Source organism: Mastigoproctus giganteus, chromosome 7 (genome assembly GCF_048544385.1).
Source record: "Mastigoproctus giganteus isolate SK-2022 chromosome 7, ASM4854438v1, whole genome shotgun sequence".
NCBI lineage: Eukaryota > Metazoa > Arthropoda > Arachnida > Uropygi > Thelyphonidae > Mastigoproctus > Mastigoproctus giganteus.
The window spans coordinates 179,686,171-179,706,899 of NC_143581.1; the positions used below are offsets into that span (position 1 = coordinate 179,686,171).

General features: G+C 35.0%; 1 protein-coding gene across 2 annotated transcripts in view; it reads right to left on the reverse strand.

Moving 5' to 3' along the window:
- Positions 1–20,729, reverse strand: part of LOC150083367 (solute carrier family 12 member 2-like) — a 451,471-nt gene that overhangs the window by 106,773 nt on the left and 323,969 nt on the right. For both annotated transcript variants that reach the window (XM_090377993.1, XM_090377992.1), the window contains exons 19-20: positions 5,867–6,076; positions 4,818–4,932 (exon numbers count right to left, since the gene is read on the reverse strand). In XM_090377993.1, the coding sequence (XP_090234119.1) occupies positions 4,818–4,932; positions 5,867–6,076 (325 nt within the window). The remainder of the gene's footprint in view (positions 1–4,817; positions 4,933–5,866; positions 6,077–20,729) is intronic.

Consider the following 20,729-nt stretch of genomic DNA (forward strand, 5'->3'; position numbering starts at 1 on the left):
TGGAGTTCATGAGTGTTTTTACTATACTGTTGATTTAGGTTTGGTTACGAAAAAAGGAAAAGGTTTTTTATTTTTCATTATATTTCATAACCTGACCTTAAATGATAGGTTAGGAAATAATAGAAACGGTTTCCTTATATTTAGTGACCTAACCTTAAACGTTAGGTTAGAAAATAATATAAGGAAAGAAAGATTCTATATATATATATATATATATATATATATAGTGAATAGCTGTTGAGGTGTTGATTGACATTATGATACGTGTGTATCCGCAAGAGTGTCTTTAAAAATAAAGTACAGTAATAAAAAAATTATATTTTGTTAATAAACAAATTATGCGCTAGTCCACATGATTCTAAAGTAAAAAAGGTTAGGTTACCCCGTCCATTTCGGGAGGGGTTCAAGCTCCCATGGGATTCAAGGGGAGGTAACCTGACCTTTTTTCACCATTCGGGCATATTATTGAACAAGAAATTAAAAATACAGTCATAAAACAATTTATTTTTTTATGAATGTATTTCTAAATATGACTGTGATTCTAAAGAAAAAAGGTTAGGTTACCCCCTCCACTTCGGGAGGGGTTCAAGCTCCCATGGGATTCAAGTGGAGGTAACCTGACCTTTTTTCACCATTATGGAAAGCATTCATTAGAGCAAGTTACCATTAGTGCTTCTGGTTACTACTAAAATGATACTAACCCAATGTTATTGTGTGTTGTGTTTGCGCACCAAGCAGCTCATCATTTGCCATGCCTACCTGTCAATCAATATATCGTTCTCAACTTTGCTCCAGACCAATAACACCTACTGTCTGTTTACCGAGTGAGCAGCACTAGAGTGCCATATCGGGGAAACTAATTTTCCGTGTAAGTTATTCAATGTTCTTGTGTTGGCTTTCTTTACCTTCGCAGAGAGCTTTGCTTGTAATGTTTATTTGGCTCAAAATGTCATACCACACAAGCAGCATTTGCATTAATAGTTTTTTCAACAATCAAAAACCAATGCTCTAATTTTCTATATAATTTCCTTTTTTAAGCTGTCCATTTATTCTTATCTACTTGTTTTTTTTTTATGCTGGCATAGCAAAAGCCTGTGGTGCTTCCTTACACTATAAGGTGAATACTATTACTATTTGTTTCTTGTTCATTGATAGTGATTTCCTTTTAGTTTTTTCTGTTGCTCTTTCAATTTTTGGCATCCTCAGAAAGTTCAGTGTCCTGAGTTAATGCCATGTTGGCTTGCTCCTAAAGTTGGCTCTGATGTTGGCAGAAACAGTCTATCAACATGCTTGGATTCCACAATTTATACTGTTGTTGTCCTGGTAAAAACATTTTCGCAGATAATGTTTGTTCTATTAATTTGACAATTCATGATGTACTCAGTAGTATGAAAATGTGAGGAGGACATGCTGTACGAAGTAATGAAATTTGTGGATATGGCATATACGTGGCAAGAATATACCCATGTCCTTGACATAATGCAGCCTTGACAATGCCCAGTGCATTCACACTACTTGGATTCCCTCCAGTCACTATCTGACAGAGTAGAGGCAGCGAGATTATACACTTGATGATCCAGAAGCCTCCTAGAGAGTTTCAATAGGCTCGGTCTGGTGGGCTATCTAGTGACCAGCCTGCGAACACCATTTTTGAGCTGTACCTTTGAAATGTAAGGAAGATTGTATCTTGCCACGATGTCCATCATAACCTCAAAAGACATTATTTATACTGCATGATGGAAGAAACGGGAGGATTGCTGGAGCCTTGCTCTGGAAACTAAACATGGGTTCCATCACTTCAAGCCTCCACTAAGCAAAGTGGTGATATTGTACTGGTTGATGAGAGTCATCTACCGCCTAATATGGCCTGGTAACACAGATGGGCGGCATTCCTCCATGTGGTGTTGACACTACACCTCAACCCCTGCTTATGTTGGTTTGCACTTCAATAGCCACCTCCAGTATGCTAGGTACTGTATTTCAGGACTTGCACATGGGGGTTATACCTAGGGTTACTAACAGTTCACCACTGTGAAGGTGCAAGCAGAGGATTTGGCTGTCACAGCCCAATGGACTTCACCAAAATTAGGTCCGCTTGACTTGAGTGTCACCCAAATATCAGTTCCAACAGCATTTTAGATTCTCAGTTAGCAAGCCCAGTTTGGCATACCCGAGAGAAATTTAACAATATTTTTATATTACTGCAGCAACTGAAAATAAACAGAAAAAAGAAATAATAAATAACACAGAAATAAAAACACATCTTTTTATTGAACATTTTGTCAAAAAACCCTACATTTATCCCTTTAGCACTTGTTCAGCATCTGATAGCTGCCACCTTAAATTTTTTTTTTAAAATTTGGGAATAAAATAATAACCCCTAGTAAAAATTTTTCTATTCCATATTTGTCTGGCATCTGATGGATGAAATGTAATGGAATGTGTTTTTTTTTTTTTAAATTAATTAACTGAAGTGTACAAATACTACTCATTTAGTAATTGTAATTTGCTTCATAATGAATTACAGCCAGTATATCTGCACCGGTAGCATATTATAATTTGGCTCATTATGTGTATTTTTCTTAGATTTGTCTGTTTTCAAGATGGGTTGTCAAATTAAAAGCTAAAAATTGAGGTGGGGATGTATAATAGAAGACAGATGGAAAAATACATAGAGCACAAAACATTTTAAAGAATGAACATTGGAATAAATTATGTAAATTATAATATCATAATTAATAAAACACCTTTTCAATTCAACAAATGAGCTAAAAAGCAATATTTTTATAATAAAAAGAAAACAACAGTGTCTGGCAGACACCAAACCACACTACTAAGTATGTTCTTTTAGGGGTATGATGAACAAAATAAAAACTGAAACCTTGAAAAGTGTAATTGGCATTTAACTACAAATAGTTAAAAGTATATAGAAATTACAAGCATTGTTAACTTGCACAAAAAACTTTATTTAACATAAACTACCAATATAAACTTTACTGCTTTTTTTTTTTTTTTTTTTTTTTTACTAAATGTGAGGATCATACCAATACTAACAAGAAATTTTGATTATATGCATGCTGTAAGCACATTGGCAAAAAAGTTGGCTATATCTGTCCTCATAAATCCAAAAATATGCACATTGCTGGTTTCCTATTAATCTCCTCCCCCCCAAAATAAAATGGCCAGTAGCAAAATAATGTGCAGCAAATGAATTCCTTATAAACGACAACAACTCAATTACAGGCATATTAGTCAGGTGTGCCAGATGCATTTCTGCATGTGTGGCCATCATGTATGTGGGTCATAAAGATGTCTGATGTGTGCCAATATGCCATGGGATAAGCACTTTAATGATGGAAACACTAATATCGCCGATCAACCAATATATCATTGGTCAGCCACAATTACAGCAGTAAGCAGAAATTCAATCCTCTCATTAAGGAAGATCAAAGGACAATTATTTGGAAAACTGATCTTGAGAATATAACATCACACAGCACAGGAGGTGATAAAGACCTTGGGATATCATAAGGCATGTTCTCGATGGTTCTCTGTTTGCCTGCTGATTCTTCATGCTGACATGCTGCAGAAAGGATTGACTACTTGTAAAGTATCATGATGGATCATGAAAGTTTGTTTCACCATTTTAACCTAAAAGACCACTGAAGGGGAGAGGAGAAGAGCATGGAATGACATAACACTGATCCATGCTGCAGAAAGGATTGACTACTTTTAAAGTATCATGATGGATCATGAAAGCTTGTTTCACTATTTTAACCTAAAAGCCCACTGAGGATGGGGGGAGAAGAGCATGGAATGACATAATACTGATTACAAAATGGAAGGGAACCAAAATCCTATAATTTTGCAGCTAAGGATACTTAGCTGCAAAATTATAGGAACTATTTTCTAGGATGCTTACTCATTGATGTTTTGTCACAAGAGAAAAATACTAGTTTCATGACAACAGTAGATACTGTAAAGAAAGTCTGCAAACCTCATTCCTTCATACAGCCTGGACCTCATTCCCTTCCCTTCCTCCCAAAATAATTTCTGTTTCAGACAAAAAGAAGGCAAGCAATATGAATATCAGGCATTGGTAACCCTATACATGCCACCTCAAGGCATGCCAGTGGTATAATTTTTTCTGTTATTTATTATCACAATGCTTGCCTCCTTATCTGTTTTCTAATGTTTTTATAGTAACTGAAATTGATAAATTTATTCCTATATACTTTATTACAATATTAATATATTGAATAGCTTTATTTCTATGTTCTCAAATGCTAAAATAGCCTTAAAATGGATATTTCTTTAATTATTTCAGATACACCTGTTAAAATGGCATGTAAAGATTTTTTTAAATTGTAATGAACAAATATGGCATTCACAGGAAAAAAGGCTGCTGACCCTGCCATAAATGAGCAGGCCATGTTGCTATACAGCAGTTGAGCCTCAGAAGCAGGATGGCAGAAAGATTAGGCTTTCCAGTAAAGACAATCACAAAACTACTGGGATGCACAAATTAATTACAGAATGAAATCTGCCTTAAATTTAAAAAAAACAACTGAATACATTGTGTGTCACCACATTCATTTCAAAGTCTGAATGCAGCAAGGATTTTTACCTCATCTCTCTGAGGTGAAATTACTTTCCTGCAATGACATTCAAGGAATGGGGGAATGAGTTATATTATGTTATGAATTGCCTGGCCACTTAAAAGATTATTGGACTTTTACTGTATAAACATGAATATGTACATAAATATAAATTGGATAATAAATTTAACAAAATATAAAATTCCTAAATATACACACTTTGCTTGCTCTTCACTAATCTGTTCTTCAGTCTGTGCAATTGAAAAAATTCTTAACTTACAGTCCCTCCACTTGGATCTGGTAGTTAAGAGATATGGAAGTAGCAATGTCAGACCTAGAATATTAATAGTATTTTTAATATTATAGTTTTTTTTTTTTTTACTTTCAAAGTGCATAAAGCATTCAGTAAAATTAAATAAAATGCAAAAAAGAACATTGATCTTTTTCAAAAAGCTAATATTGTATCATGTTTTAAGATATCTTATTTTCATAAATATTCAGTCAAACATACACAAAAATACAATATTACTTTCACACTGTATATATTCAATACAATCACATTAAAAACAACATACAGAATATGGAACTAAATTCATAAATTCTTCTCATTTAACAGAACTCCGTGCTAACCCAAATTGTATCATTATCCTCAAACCTTTTTCACCTTCAAGTTTCTTGTTTTGTAATTATCCTAAGATTACTATTACTTTATTATTATTAAAATCCAATTATTCATTAAAACTACTCTGATACAGCATTCCAGCTGTATTGGGGTATAATGTCTTCACATGCAAAATTCACATTTTAAGAACATTTGTGGAATGTACATTGACAGTTTAACAGTTTAGCTTATTACATAAGCTATTATATAATAAGATATACTGTAAAAATGCTTAGATTATTACATTAGCTACTATTATCATTATCATTAGTCATATGGTGCAAGGAAGCCTGAGGCTTATTCTACACCAGCCAAAAAAAAATTCTGAGTTACCCTGAGAGAGAGAGAGAGAGAGAGAGAGAGAGAGAGAGAGAGAGAGAGAGAGAGAGAGAAAGAGAGAGAGAGAGAGAGAGAGAAGTAGAAGGGAATCACCAAGGAAGAGAAGAATGATGATATCCAGCTCAGGACCCTGGGTGTGCCAAGCCCATACTCACCAGATGTGAGTCCCTGGGGTGATACATTATATTTACAATTAAAGTTATTTTTATAAACTACTATATACAGTTCAGCTTATTAAATAAGCTACTGTTCACTGCTGCCAACTTACCCCCATCATCATATAACCACCACACATCCAAATTTCCTTTGTTTTGTTTTTGAAGAAATTTGTCAGTTGATAAAAGAACACCTTTAGGAATGTCTGTTTCTTTTACTTTTATTTTTTCACTTTCATTTTTAAGATTTTTGATTGCCAGCTTTTCTGTATGAACTCCAGTTTCAGCTTCCTCTTGAACTGTTTCTAAAGCTATTACATGTTCTAAAAAACACAAAAAATAATTTTGTTTATAAATTAAAAAACAATACCTTTATCTATTTAGACAGAGTTTTAATAATATTTGAGAACTATAAGTATTTGTCATAAATAAGACTATAATGATAATTAATCAGTTAGGATTTTTTTTATTTTATAAAGGATGAAATTTTGGTCATAAAAATTTTTATATAGAGTGAAAAAGATGCACTGCAATTATAAGGGCATTTATTGAATGGTGAAACCACTTTAAGGAGTAAAATCACTTAACTAGATTTATTTTGTCACATGACTGGGCAAGGGGAATAAAAACTCTTGCAGTAAGACTATTTCCAAAATGGCATGTTATTTAAAAATTATTTGCCAAATAAAGTTTTTAAAGATTTTTTAAAACATATATTCATTCCCTTTTTAAATGTCTCTATGTCATTAAGTGTGAATTACATTTTTTTCACATTTATGTTAAGAATTCACAATTAATAATCAACAATACTGTATAAAATTATTTTTATATCAAAAATTTTTTAAACACCATACAAAAAATTGCTATATCGCAGAACATTGAAACCACTTCAATTTTACAGATGCTGTATAAAATCAGAAGCCTGAATCGTAAAGATTAAAAAAATCTTTGTTTATATTTTCACTCAAAAATGCACCTTTCAATTTTCTAAATAAACAGCTTATCACATAAAAATTGCCAAGCTTATGTTTACAATCACACAATGTCCAGATGAACAATGCCCTCATGACAAGCAACTAAAATAGCCATTTTCCAACAATTTCATACAAAATTACTTGAGCCATTTTGTATGAGAGTCATTTAGCCACAAAATGGCAAAATGACTTTAGCCAATTGCTTCCAAACTTTGAGGCAGTGAAACCAGTGTTATTGGTTTTGAGGGTTCTGATGAATTGGTGCACTATGATCAAATACTTTGATCATAGTGCACTAATTCACATGGCATATCAGTTCTTATACTTATTATTGTAGATGTTATGTCTGTGATAATGTCAATTTGTAGTCTGTGCAAGCTGCAAAAATTAGCCTGGTAGTGTCTCCTAACAGGTACCCTCAAAAATAAAAATCCCACATTAATCATTAATTAGTGATAAAAAAAAAGCCTAAAAATTTTTCTACTTTCTTAAATATAAACAAACTTTTATTTCCTCTGAAGTAAATTTTTGCAGTTTTTTCAGAGTAATTGAGTGTAAGAATCTTTAAGGTGACCCACCACAAAATTCTGGATAATGATATATTTTATAGTTTCACGTTATTTGTCTTTATTCCCCAACTAATTGAAACAACATCTAGTTTTACTCTGATTTTGAAAGATTTATTATTGTTTTCATATTTTAAAAATGAGAACACAAAACTCAATATTCTCTCAAGATGGCTGCTACTCTGTGGAAAAGCAACATGTGTAATTAAAAATTTTGCACACTGTGAAGGGCACCAAATATGAAATAAAATTTGAAAATGAAAGTGAATAATAATATCTAATATATATATATATGTGTGTGTGTTCTCCCCAGGACTTATCGAATGGGTGTACTACCCGGTAAATTTAACTGACTGCCCAGCTAAAATTTAAGTTATTCTTGCAGTACCATATGGTACTGCTCACTGATCTCGATCAATATTAATTCAAACATACTATGCGATAGGAGCTGTTGTTGTTGTTATTTGGTTTTTAGGAGCATTAGCAACTAAGGCCATATTGCTCCGGAATATGCAGTGGTCATTCCCTGACCTTTCCGCATCCTCCGTATTTGGCGGTGATGCGATAGGAGCACATAATGTTAAATTATGCAATTAATCTTTGCTCTGGATTGCTTAAGTCACATTTATAAATAACAGAAAATTTTATAATATTGCTAAGTATTACCCTTCCCCACTCAGTACTTCATAATGCCACCTGCCTGGCAAACTTTTCTAGGGAGAACACTGTATATATATATAATCTATTATGAAAAATTAGGATAAATGTAAAAGTTATGTCAGATCAGATTAATGCCATCAATAGTAGATTGAACATTACATCAGTCTGTAATCTAGTTATTATATAAATGTATAATATGTACTATATAGATACTGAATATGTATATAAACATAACAGTATATAGCAGGCCATAAGGCCAAAATAACTTATAAAGACTAAGATAGCCCGTATAGGTCTACACTGCCATACCCTGGAAATAAACATATAATTAGTAATAATATATAAATATATAATATAGAATACAATAATGATTATGTAACTAATTATTGATATATAGATACATTGAAAGGAACTTTTTCAAGGGCTAACCCCTTTCAATATATCCCACCAATAATTAGCAGAGCTATCTGTTTCTGATTGCTATCTGCCTGTTTAACTAGGTCCAATTAATAAACATAAAGGCTATTTGGTTAAAATTTAAATTTAACAGCAAACAGGCAAGATAACAGCTAGCCCGACAGATAACCTTGAAATGAATATATAGAATGTTATATAGAAAATAGAGGGTAAACCATAATTTTTAATTTCAGTTGTGGTAATATTATTTGATTTATATTTATGCAAAAGAAAGCTACTGCTGACATAAGGAGAAAGGAAGTAGGGATAAGTATAGTAAGCACAGTGAATTGAGGTACATAAGGAGAAAGGAAGTAGGGATAAGTATAGTAAGTAAGTAAGTATAGTAAATTGAGGTACTATTACTATACTTATCTCTACTTCCTTTCTCCTTATGTCAGCAGTAGCTTTCTTTTGCATAAATATAAATCAAATAATATTACCACAACTGAAATTGTAAATTATGGTTGGCCCTCTATTTTCTATATATTCATTTCAAAGTTATCTGTCGGGCTAGCTGTTAAATTTAAACTTTAACAAAATAGCCTTTATGTTTATTAATTGGACCTAGTTAAACAGGCAGATAGCAATTAGAAACAGATAGCTCTACTAATTATTGGTGGGATATACTGAAAGGGGTTAGCCCTTGAAAAAGTTCCTTTCAATGTATCTATATATCAATAATTAGTTATATAATCATTATTGTATTCTATATTCTATATTTATATATTATTACTAATTATATGTTTATTTCCAGGGTATGGCAGTGTAGACCTACACGGGCTATCTTAGTCCTTATAAGTTATTTTGGCCTTATGGCCTGCTATATACTGTTATATTTATATACATATTCAGTATCTATATAGTACATATTATACATTTACTATAACTACTATATATATATATATATATTAATTTTCACCAACTTTTGCCAATTGCTCCAGCTTTCTTTAAAATTTCATTAATTTTGTTGTTTTTTATATGTATCTTATATGTAAGGCTATCCATACCAGGGCTAGGTTTAAATATAACTAGCGAGTTGGTTGGGGTTGCTACAAACCTGATGCTCCCAAGTAGTACAACAATTTAAAAACGAAAATGTATAAACAAGTTAAGTATATATATATATATATAAACAATATGAAAAAAAAAAAAAACTTTTTTTTTCATATTGCCTCTATACATATTATATTGTATATTATGTGATGCATTGTTGGATATTGCGTATGCATCACATAATATACAATATAATATGTATAGAGGCAATATGAAAAGTAAAAATGAAGAATTAAATTCTTCATTTTTACTTTTCTTCATAATAGTTTTACAGTTATTTATGTATACATATATATAAATTTATATATATATGTATATAAATAACTATAGATACACATATAGACCTATAGATACACACAATTATGGGGGATTTTTTGAATACAAAAAATATAGGGGATTTTTTGGTGCAAAATTACAAAATTACAAAAGATTTCTCGTAATCTGCCTAACCTCCTTTGTAACTTGGTTACAGATCAACTTATATCATAGGCTTCTGTGTCACGTTAATTTATATGTATCCCATGCATTTTTCTACTCTGCCATATGTCTCATTAGTTCATCTGACATCCATTTAGGCCTAAACCTTGAACAATATTTCTTAGTTGGTATGTAAATCATAGTAGCTTCCAAAGTAAGTTCTTTGAATGCTTCCCATTTTGAATTTGCTGTTGGTAACATCATCAGTTCGTCCCACTGTATAGAATTTAAATACTGTCTCAGACCATCGTAGTCGCCTTTATGAAAGCAAAAACCCTTCCCTTTACCCCTGATGGTAGTTACCTCTTTGAGTAAATCCCACTTCAGCACACTGTGATCATTGCCACCTACTGGTTCCTTTATCTGCAGATTCTTAATGCATGAAGAATCACTACTGATAATCAAATCAAGAGTATTATTCCCTGTAGTTGCCTCCCGAACATGCTAATGTAGAAAACAATCATCCAATAAATCCACAAAAGCCTTGCTAGTGTGTGAGTGACCAACCCACAAATTCCAGTCAATATCTGGGAAATTAAAATCCCCCATTACAAGACTCTCTGATTTACTGGCCCACTCTATTTCCCTCTACAGTTTCTTATTATACTCATCAGAGTCATTAGGCCTATAGCACACTTCTACTCTCAATTTTGATCTCCCAATGCTCATGTCACACCAAACTGACTCGACACTGCACTGGCCAGCGATGTAGACTGGCTTCACTTTCTTGGATCTTATGTGTTTCTTAACTAATAGCATAACCCCTCCTCCCTTCCTATCCTGTCTATCCTTTCTGTACACATTGAACTCCCCAAATTCCAGTTCTGCATTCCTTATATCTGTGTGACACCACATCTCTGTTATCCCCACAATATCCGCCTTTGATGCTTTGAGCAATACCTCAAATTCATCAAATTTATTTACCAAACTCCTAGCAATGGTGCACACGCAAGTATACATGCACCTGTTCCTATTCTTAGCTACCCATGTGTTTACTTGTACCGCAATGACTCCCAGCAGTCTCTGCAATACCCTGTATCTTGTTTTGCAGTCTTCTGCTCATTCCAATAGAAGCAGTGCAAGAATCACTTTCACCTCTGCCAGTGGCTATTGTTAATCTATTAGTCCTTGTATCCCCCCCCCCAAGCTAGCAGTTTTCTGACCCACCTAACACTGCCTCGATAGCATCAGCAAATATTCTTGCAATGATCTTATTAGCTCAACCAAGTGTGCACAATGATGGGAACACAATTATATGGCATTTCACAGCATAATTTGTTAAAGGGATATTTTGTCAGATCAAACCAATTAGTTCCAGTTGCTTTGTGATTACTATGAAATAGTAACAAAGAAACTGGATGCAAAAAATAATTCTGACATCATATACTTGGACTGCAATAAAACTACTGATACTCTTCCACATGAATGAGTGCTGTGCAAATTGGAGCAAGTTACTGTTATGGATAAAGGAATAGTTATCCCTTTATCCTTAACAGTGGATAAAAGTATAAAGGGACAGAGAGTGGTTATTTATGGTCACTACTGTTTGTGGACTAATGTTATGAATGGGATCCCACAGGGTTCAGTGTTGGGTCCCCTTACTATTTTAAATAATTATTAATGATGTAGGCATATTATTATTATTATTATTAACTCAATTAATTGTAATATGCTTATCAAGTTTCTGATAATACAAAGGTATGGTTGTTAATGACAGTAATCAGGGCAACTAATCTTAAGTACCGCATAAGGTATGCTACTTCAAAAAAAGAACTGGATGAATTAGGCAGATAGGTTGGAAACATGGCAAATAATGCTTAACATTGATAAATGTTACTTGCCATGTTTCCAATCTTATATTGATAAATGTTAAGTGTTATTTGCCATGATACTGAGGTTTAACAGTGACAAATGCAAGGTAGGGCATTTTGATAGCAATATATCCCAGGATAACAAGCCATTTGGCCAGCACTAGAGAGAGAGAGAGAGAGAGAGAGAGAGAGAGAGAGAGAGAGAGAGAGAGAGAGAGAGAGCGCGCGCGCGAGAGAGAAAATCTTTATTGCTGCTCACGGCCATAAATCCAGGGGTTTACAGCCTCCCAATACTTCCGAGATTCTAGAACAATTATTTACAAAATGAAAAAAGGTAACTATACAAATGAAAACATATTTCGATACAATGGAGAGAACTCCTCACAAGAGTTAGGTCTGATCGAGCTAACTGAAATGCTATATCGAGCTAAATAGTTGATAATGAAAAAGCTCCAACATTAATTGTAAGATACAACATAAAGTTTTCTGTACAGTTCAGACAGGCTGCTGACAACTCAATTTTCCTGTATATCATTGACATACATGAATTTTGCCAGCAGGGACAAAGAGGCAATTATCCCATTGTATAAGGCAATAGTTAGGTCATCTTGAGTACTGTACACAGGTTCGGAAGCCTCATTTTAGGAAGGATGTAGATCTGTTGGAAAGGGTGCAGAGAAGAGCAACAAAATTAGTTAGTAGCACAAAAGGGTATCTTACCAAGAAAGATTTGAGATCTGCAAATTGCGGCATCTGAAAACCACGCATTGATGAGCAGACTTGAGTGAAGCTTTTAAGGCTTTAAATGGATTGATGGTATCCTTAATCTTTTTTCTGACACACAAGGGGATATAAATTTAAATTGGAAAAGGATAGTTGCAGGGAAGATGTCTCTGGAAATTTGCTTTCAGCCAGAGAGTGACTGTTGGAAAAAACAGTATTATTCTATTATACCCCATATTGTGGAAGATGGTAGTTTGAATAAATTTAAAGAACTTTTGGGCAATTTATTAAAAGAAATGGACAAATGAAGTGGGATTTTTTTTAATGGCTGATGCTGTATAAACTTGCTGACTTGCATCATTTTGCTGCTACTAATACTAATACAACAAGCTGTGCATATGATATGAAGCAGTACCATGCTGAAGAAGAAAAGGGCCCTCTCCGCACTGCTACCACAGCACAGTGTAGGAAGAGTAGTTATTTTATTTGGTTTTTTTTTTTAGGAGCATTAGCAACTAAGGCCATATTGCTCCGGGGATATGCGGTGGTCATTCCCTGACCTTTCCGCATCCTCCGTATTTGGTGGTCACGGGCTCGAACCCCAGTCTAATCAAGAAGCGTGTGCTATGCACTGCTGCTCCTGCCCACCTGGCTACGGAGGCGCCTCAGGAAGAGTAGAATTGTTCAGAACAACAATGTACTGCATGGCATTCATTGTCCCAGGAACAATGACCAATGGTCCAAACCACAAGAAACAGCCCCAGATGGTGACAGCATCTTGCCAAACTACACATTTGGAAAGAAAGAATGTAATATATAACATTCTCCAGGCATCTATCACTCCCAAAGATAGTCAACAAGTAAATTATCACCATGCTGTGATGTTTGATTTGTGTGCTGCAGCTTTTCTGTGAAATTCAATTATATACAGCTCTCTACATACTGTCATTTGCTAAACATCAGTTTCTGTGGACTGATAGGATATAAGTGCCATTCTTCTAAGTGCCCTTCAGTCTCTTTCTGTAGATTTCTGTGGTCTGCTTAAACATTTCCTGGCTGTAGTAATACCATGATCCAGGGTGCTGCAATTCTGCTGCAATAGCATGAACAGATTGATTGCTAATAGGACATCTTCTAATGACTCTCCATTAGAAGTCGCTAAGCTCAATGCCTCAATCCATCTGCTGTACATGAGACATTTGAGAAGTTCATGACCCGAGTATGAAAGGGTAGTGGTACAGTGTTAAAAATTTCTGCACTTAATGTATAAACTTTAAATAGTAACTCACACCAAGTTTCATGCAGTTTCAATAATTCCTTTTTTAATTACAAGTCCTGAAGTCAAAACAGTTGTGTGAATAAGGTGGAAAAAATGGACAAAATCAGTCGCTGTGCAGTCATCCAATATTGGGAAAAAAGGGACTGGCTAAGGTAAAGAAAGCCAACACGAGAACGACAAGAAACGACAGATAACTTACACTGAAAATTAGTTTCCCAACACTGGACTCTAGTGCTGCTCGCTCGGTAAACAGACGGTAGGTGTTATCGGTCTGGAGCCGAATTCAAGAAGGATATATTGATTGACAGGTAGGCGTGGCAAACAATGAAATGATTGGTGGTGGGTGCAACAGAGGACAAGCTACTGTGTAGTCATTGGTTGGCATTATAATGTGTATTTATGAGTAAAGAATGGTGCATAATAGTTTTGTAATGAACAGTAAACATGTAATAGTAGCGACGAATCTTTTAAAGATGGAAGAAATTTGTAAGGAAAATAAAACTGTTGATTTTTTGATGAAAACTAAATTAATAAAAGTTTCATTCTGTTCATTTTTATGTTCTTCATTATGTTTTTTCTGATTATTAAAAGCAGATTTTTGGAGTTCAAGAGTGTTTTTACTATACTGTTGATTTAGGTTTGGTTACGAAAAAAGGAAAAGGTTTCTTTATTTTTTGTAACCCGACCTTAAATGGCAGGTTAGGAAATAATAGAAACGATTTCCTTATATTTAGTGATCTAACCTTAAACATTAGGTTAGGAAATAATATAAGAAATGAAATATTCTATATATATAGTGAATAGCTGTGAGGTGTTGATTGACGTTATGATACGTGTGTATCTGCAAGAGTGTCTTTAAAAATAAAAGTACCGTAATAAAAAAATAATATTTTGTTAATAAACAATTTATGTGCTAGTCCACATGATTCTAAAGAAAAAAAGGTTAGGTTACCCCCTCCATTTCTGGAGGGGTTCAAGCTCCCATGGGATTCAAGTGGAGGTAACCTGACCTTTTTTCATCATTAGGGCATATTATTGAACAAGAAAATAAAAATACAGTCATAAAAAAAATTATTTTTTTATGAATGTATTTCTAAATATGACTGTGATTCTAAAGAAAAAAGGTTAGGTTACCCCCTCCACTTTGGGAGGGGTTTAAGCTCCCAGGGGATTCAAGTGGAGGTAACCTGACCTTTTTTCACCATTATGGAAAGCGTTCATTAGGGCAAATTACCATTAGTGCTTCTGAGTGCTACTAAAATGATACTAACCTGATGTTATCGTGTGTTGTTTTTGCACACCAATCAGCACATCGTTTGCCACGCCTACCTGTCAATCAATATATCCTTCTCGACTTTGCTCCAAACCGACAACACCTGCCATCTGTTTACAGAGCGAGCAGTGCTAGAGTGCCGTATCAGGAAACTAATTTTCTGCGTAAGTTATCCGACGTTTCTCGTCGTTCTCATGTTGGCTTTCTTTACCTTTGCCAAGGGACTTAAGCCAAAGGTAATTCATAAGGATATGGTTACAACACTAGGGAGGATGCCCATTCCTGTTCCATGGTTAAGAATTGGGCAGCAAAATTTAAACAAGGGATGTAGAGCCTGGAAGATAACTCATGATGTGGAAGACCTGCAATGTCCATCACTCCAGAAGTTGTTGAAAGTGTGCATGATCTGGTTGATCGACGAGTGGTAGTCTGGAACATTGCTAGTGCCATCTCATCTGAATGTGTGTACCACATAATAAGAGAGATTCTTGCTATGAAAACGATGTAAGCGTGATGGGTACCAAAAGTTGTTGACAGCAGGTCAAAAATGCACAAGATTTATCAAGTCAAGTGAACATTTGCATAATTTTCAAACAGAACCAGCAAATTTCCATGCAAGGTTCTTATGTCTCATCCATGGTCATCTTTGATGAGACATGAGTTACAACAAGCTTTCAGGTAGAGAGAGAGGACACTTTCAGGCAGAGGAGCAGTCCAAACAGCAAAAACATAGCTCTTCTCCCTCTCCAAAGAAAGTCAAGTCAGTTCCTTCTGCTGGCAAGGTGATGCCACTGTTTTTTTGGGATTGATGAAGTGTTGGTAGTGAATTACCTTCAGAAAGGCCAGACAGTCACAGAGGCATATTAGTCCTTGTGAGGCATTTGCATGAAAATTTCAAAGCCAAATTCAGAGGAAATCTCAGTAAATAAGTCATGTTCCACCAGGCCAACACACCTGTTTGCAAGTCTGTTGCTGCCATGGTTGCACTGCATGAGTGTGGCTTGGACTATCCCCCATATTTATCAGATCTAGCACCATTTCACCTATTTCCAAATTTGAAAAAAATACCTGGCTGGCATCCAATTCCCCACCAACAGAGATTGCTGCAGTCATTGCTGCAGTAGAATGTATTCCTTGAGGCCCAAGAGAAAACCTTCTTTGCAGCTAGAATCAATGCATTTCAGATCATTGGCAAAAGTGTATTGACTTCAAAGGGAAACTATGTTGAAAAGTAACATGTTACCAGACTCCTCAAATAAACCCTTCATACTCAGGTCATGAACTTTTCAAATGATCCTCATATCTGATTAATCTATCTACTTCTAGTGTGAACACAGTTGCTTTAATATATATATATTTGTGATATGTGGATGGCTGATACGGTTAATTTTTCCAAAGTTCCAGTGATGTCCAGATGTTTTTCAATATAATGTACTATTACATCATGTATTATTATGATATAATAGTGTATGATGATATACTATTATATTGCAATAATACATGATATTGTTATAACACAAAATAAGAGATTGCTATTCTATGTTATAACAATATGACAATAGCCTTCTCAGTGACATACCCTAAGGCAGAAAGTGCTGGGAGATGTCACTGCCTTGTCTGATGCATGGGTGTGAGTTCTAGTGTTGTGTTTCTGGAACAGTTTTCTGCTTCTCTAGTACTTTTAAATATTGCTATACAAATAGTTTATTCCAATTCTTTGTCTCAGTACTTTTAAATATTGCTATACAAATAGTTTATTCCAATTCTTTGTCTCAGTACTTTTAAATATTGCTATACAAATAGTTTATTCCAATTCTTTGTCTCAGAGGTAGTTTTGAACAGCAAGGTTATATGGTGCCCAAGGGCAATGCAATATACTGTATTTGTACCCATAAATAAATAGAGAGCTCCAATTGGCATTCCAGTAGACTGGCATCTGGTGGCAAATGTCCCTTACTGCCCCCCCCCCCAAAGCAACACCCCTGGCTTTGAAATTATATATGCTTTTCCAATATTTCATATATTTACAAGCTTTGTACCATTGGCTTGTAAGAGAAATTTCAATATATTCATGATATTCATTCAATATATTCAGTTACTTGCATTCTTGTTACTGAATGTTCAAATTTAGTAACAAGAATTCAGTAGCAAACATAGAATGGAAATCCAATTCATAAGGGCTCTTTAGTGCACTACATGACCCACTATTTTGCAGTCTTATAAATGTTCACTGAACAAACAGTCACAACTATTCAAATACCTATCACCAGTTCCTTAACGTATCTAGGAAGACATACATATAGATGTCCGGAAATTTGCCTTTAGCCAGCGAGTAGTTGGTTGGTGGAACAGACTTCCATCCCTTGTAGAAGTTGATAGCCTAAATAAATTTAAGGCTCAGCTGGACAGGTATTTCAAACGAACGGAGGGGTAAAATGGAAGTGTTTTTTTTTTTTTTTTTTTTTTTGGCTGATGCTGCATAAGCTTGCTTTCTTGCATCATATGCCTCTACTAATGCTAATGCTAATATATTTACATTTTTCATGGGTGGGTATTTTATTTAAATTCACCAGGTTGTTTCATAAAGGTTCTACAATGTGTTAATTTATATGAATTGAATCGAAATCTTTCAAAAGGAAGATTTCGAGTACAAAGTTTTGAATTTGTTTCTTGTAGAAACAAATACATGGGAACTTTTTAGCTCTGAATTCAGGAGAGAGGAGGAGTTCATACTTGTCAACAATTGTTTGATTTGGGCTTAAAAGTGGAAATTCTCTGGAATTTAGATATAGAAAATGAAATTGAATCAAGTGATACATAACAATTGTAGAGGATATTATTGCACGAAAAAAAAAAAATAAAAAAAATAAAATAATGACAAGTTTAGTTTTTTTTTTTTGTGATTTTTTGTTTAAATTAAATCCTTATATTATTTTTGAGAAGAATAATTTTGCTACCAATGTTGGACAATTAAATAGGAACAAATTAATCTTTAAAAGCATTTATGTACAATGTTCTCATTTATATAAATTTTCAAAATTCTATGAAGAAATTCATAGATTCCCATTACTATAAGTCCCACCCCCCAATCCAAATGCATTTAAAAAAACACTCACTCCTCAAAAGGATTGGAAATGAGCTCTTGGACATTTTACAGTGGGGCAGGGAGAGAACTTAATTAACTTTAATCCTTATAAAACTCAATCCAGTCTTATTTTGCGTAAAAATAATGTGCTGTCCTGTGCTTAACTTCAGTACTCAGATTTATAAACAAGAATATCTATGTACCTGGATAAACCTTAACTTCTGACTCTGTTTGGCATAACCATATTACAAATACCACTTCTTCCACTGCAGCCAAAAGAAAATGAGACTTTCCCTTTTGCTCCTAAGCAAATGCTAGGAGCAACAGAAAGCCTAGTTTTTTGGCAGATACTCAAACCAAATTTACTTTTCCTCTGAGCATGTGCAACTCGGTACAAACTGTAAAGCTACATTACCGTGAACACTGTTCCAAAAGCTGGATATCTCCTCAAATGTTGAAAAACCACTCTAAAACTTGAAGATTCTACCCAAAAAAAGAGCAGTCAGGTTAATTAATAATGGCTCTCTTAAGTTAAATCAAATAATCAAATTTGCCCACTCTCTCTCTCCCACATAGACCTTCAGTTCTTGCAGCATGCCTTTTCTGGAGATGTTTCCATGCATGCCTTTTCCAGAGAAGTTTCCAAATGCACTTTATTCTGAATTGGTAACTGTAAATTCTACTCTTTTTTTCCAAAAGTATCAAATACATGTAGCTACTAGCCAGCATTCATTCACGATTCAACTTCAGACTTGTTGTTGTGACTAATTATTCTTTTTCATTTATTCCCTCTGCTTCTCTGGAAGTAGCTTCTTTTCAATGCATTTCCTAAAAATTATTATTATCAATAAGCTTCTGCCTTTCCAAGCCTTAGCATTAGCATTAGCATTAGTAGAGGCATATGATGCAAGAAAGCAAGCTTATTCAGCATCAGCCAAAAAAAAAAGAAAAAAAAAAAAAAAAAAAAAAAACAACCACTACTCCCATTTCACCCCTCAATTCGTTCGAAATACCTGTCCAGCTGAGCCTTAAATTTGTTTAGGCTATCAACTTCAACAACAAGCGATGGAAGTCTATTCCACAAACCAACTGCCCGCTGGCTAAAGGCGAATTTCCGCACATCTATCCGACATCCGTCCTTCCTCAATTTGAATTTATGCCCTCTCAGGTGATTATTCTGAGCAAGAGGAAGAATTCCATCGGCATTGAGCATGCTCAAGCCATTCAAAGCCTTGTACACCTCTATCAGATCACCTCGGCGATGCCTAGTCTCCAGGCTCTGTAATTTGCAAAACTTAAGCCTTTCTTCGTAAGAGCAACCCTTTGTTCCATTCACTAATCTTGTTGCCCTTCTCTGTACTCGTTCCAGCAGCTCTACATCCTTCTTGAAATGAGGCCTCCAGACCTGTATACAGTACTCAAGGTGTGGCCTGCCCAATGCCTTATACAAGGGAATAATCACATCCCTGTCCCTGCTAGAAAAATTCCTGTATATCATTGACAAGACACCATGAGCTACTCTTGCAGCTCGTCTGCACTGCTCAGAGAACTTCATATCTGCCTGCACAATTACCCCCAGGTCCTTTTCATTCTCTACCACTGTCAGCGTAGTACCACAGAGTTGATACGTTGATCTGGGGTTACTGTTTCCCATATGTAGTACTTTACATTTGTCAATGTTAAACTTCATTTGCCACCTCTCAGCCCATCTGCTCAACCTTTCCAGATCCTGTTGCAGCAGCATAGTATCAGTAGTGTCCTTAACAACCCTGCCAACCTTTGTATCGTCTGCAAACTTGGACATTAAGCCTGATACACCATCATCAATATCATTTATAAATACAGAAAACAACAATGGACCCAACACTGAACCCTGAGGAACTCCACTAATAACATTAGTCCACGTTGAGCAGTGTCCATTGATTACCACTCTCTGTCTTCTGCCACTCAACCATCCCTTTATCCATAGCAGCAATTTGCCTCGAATGCCACACTTCTCCAATTTGTGCAGCAGTCTTCCATGCGCAACAGTATCAAAAGCCTTTCTAAGATCCAAATATATAATATCAAAGTTATTCCCTGCATCCAGTTCTTTTGTGACTACATCATAGTATCCAATCAAATTGGTCAGACAAGACCTGCCCTTAACAAACCCATGCTGTGTCTGAGCTATAACTGAATTCTTGTCCAGATGATCCTGCAGTGCTTCTTTAACCAGTGCCTCCATTAATTTTCCTGGAACCGAAGTTAAACTAACAGGTCTATAATTACTTGTGTCAGCCTTTGATCCTCCTTTGTGAATTGGGGTTACATTTGCACATCTCCAGTCCATGGGTACCTCCCCTGAGTCCAAGGAAGCTCTCATAATTATGGCTAGGGGTTTGCTTACTTCCTTTGCTGCCTCCTTTAATATAACTGGATAGATCCCATCCACCCCGGGTGCCTTTTTTATGTTTATCCTCAACAATTTCTCCTCCACTTTCCTCTCAGTTATTAGAAAATCATCTAGCTCACTGCCAATGTTTACTTCACCTACGACATTCCCCTTCCTGAATAACTCCTCATGTGTGAATGTAGATGCAAAATACTCGTTTAGATTGTTAGCCACCTGAGCTG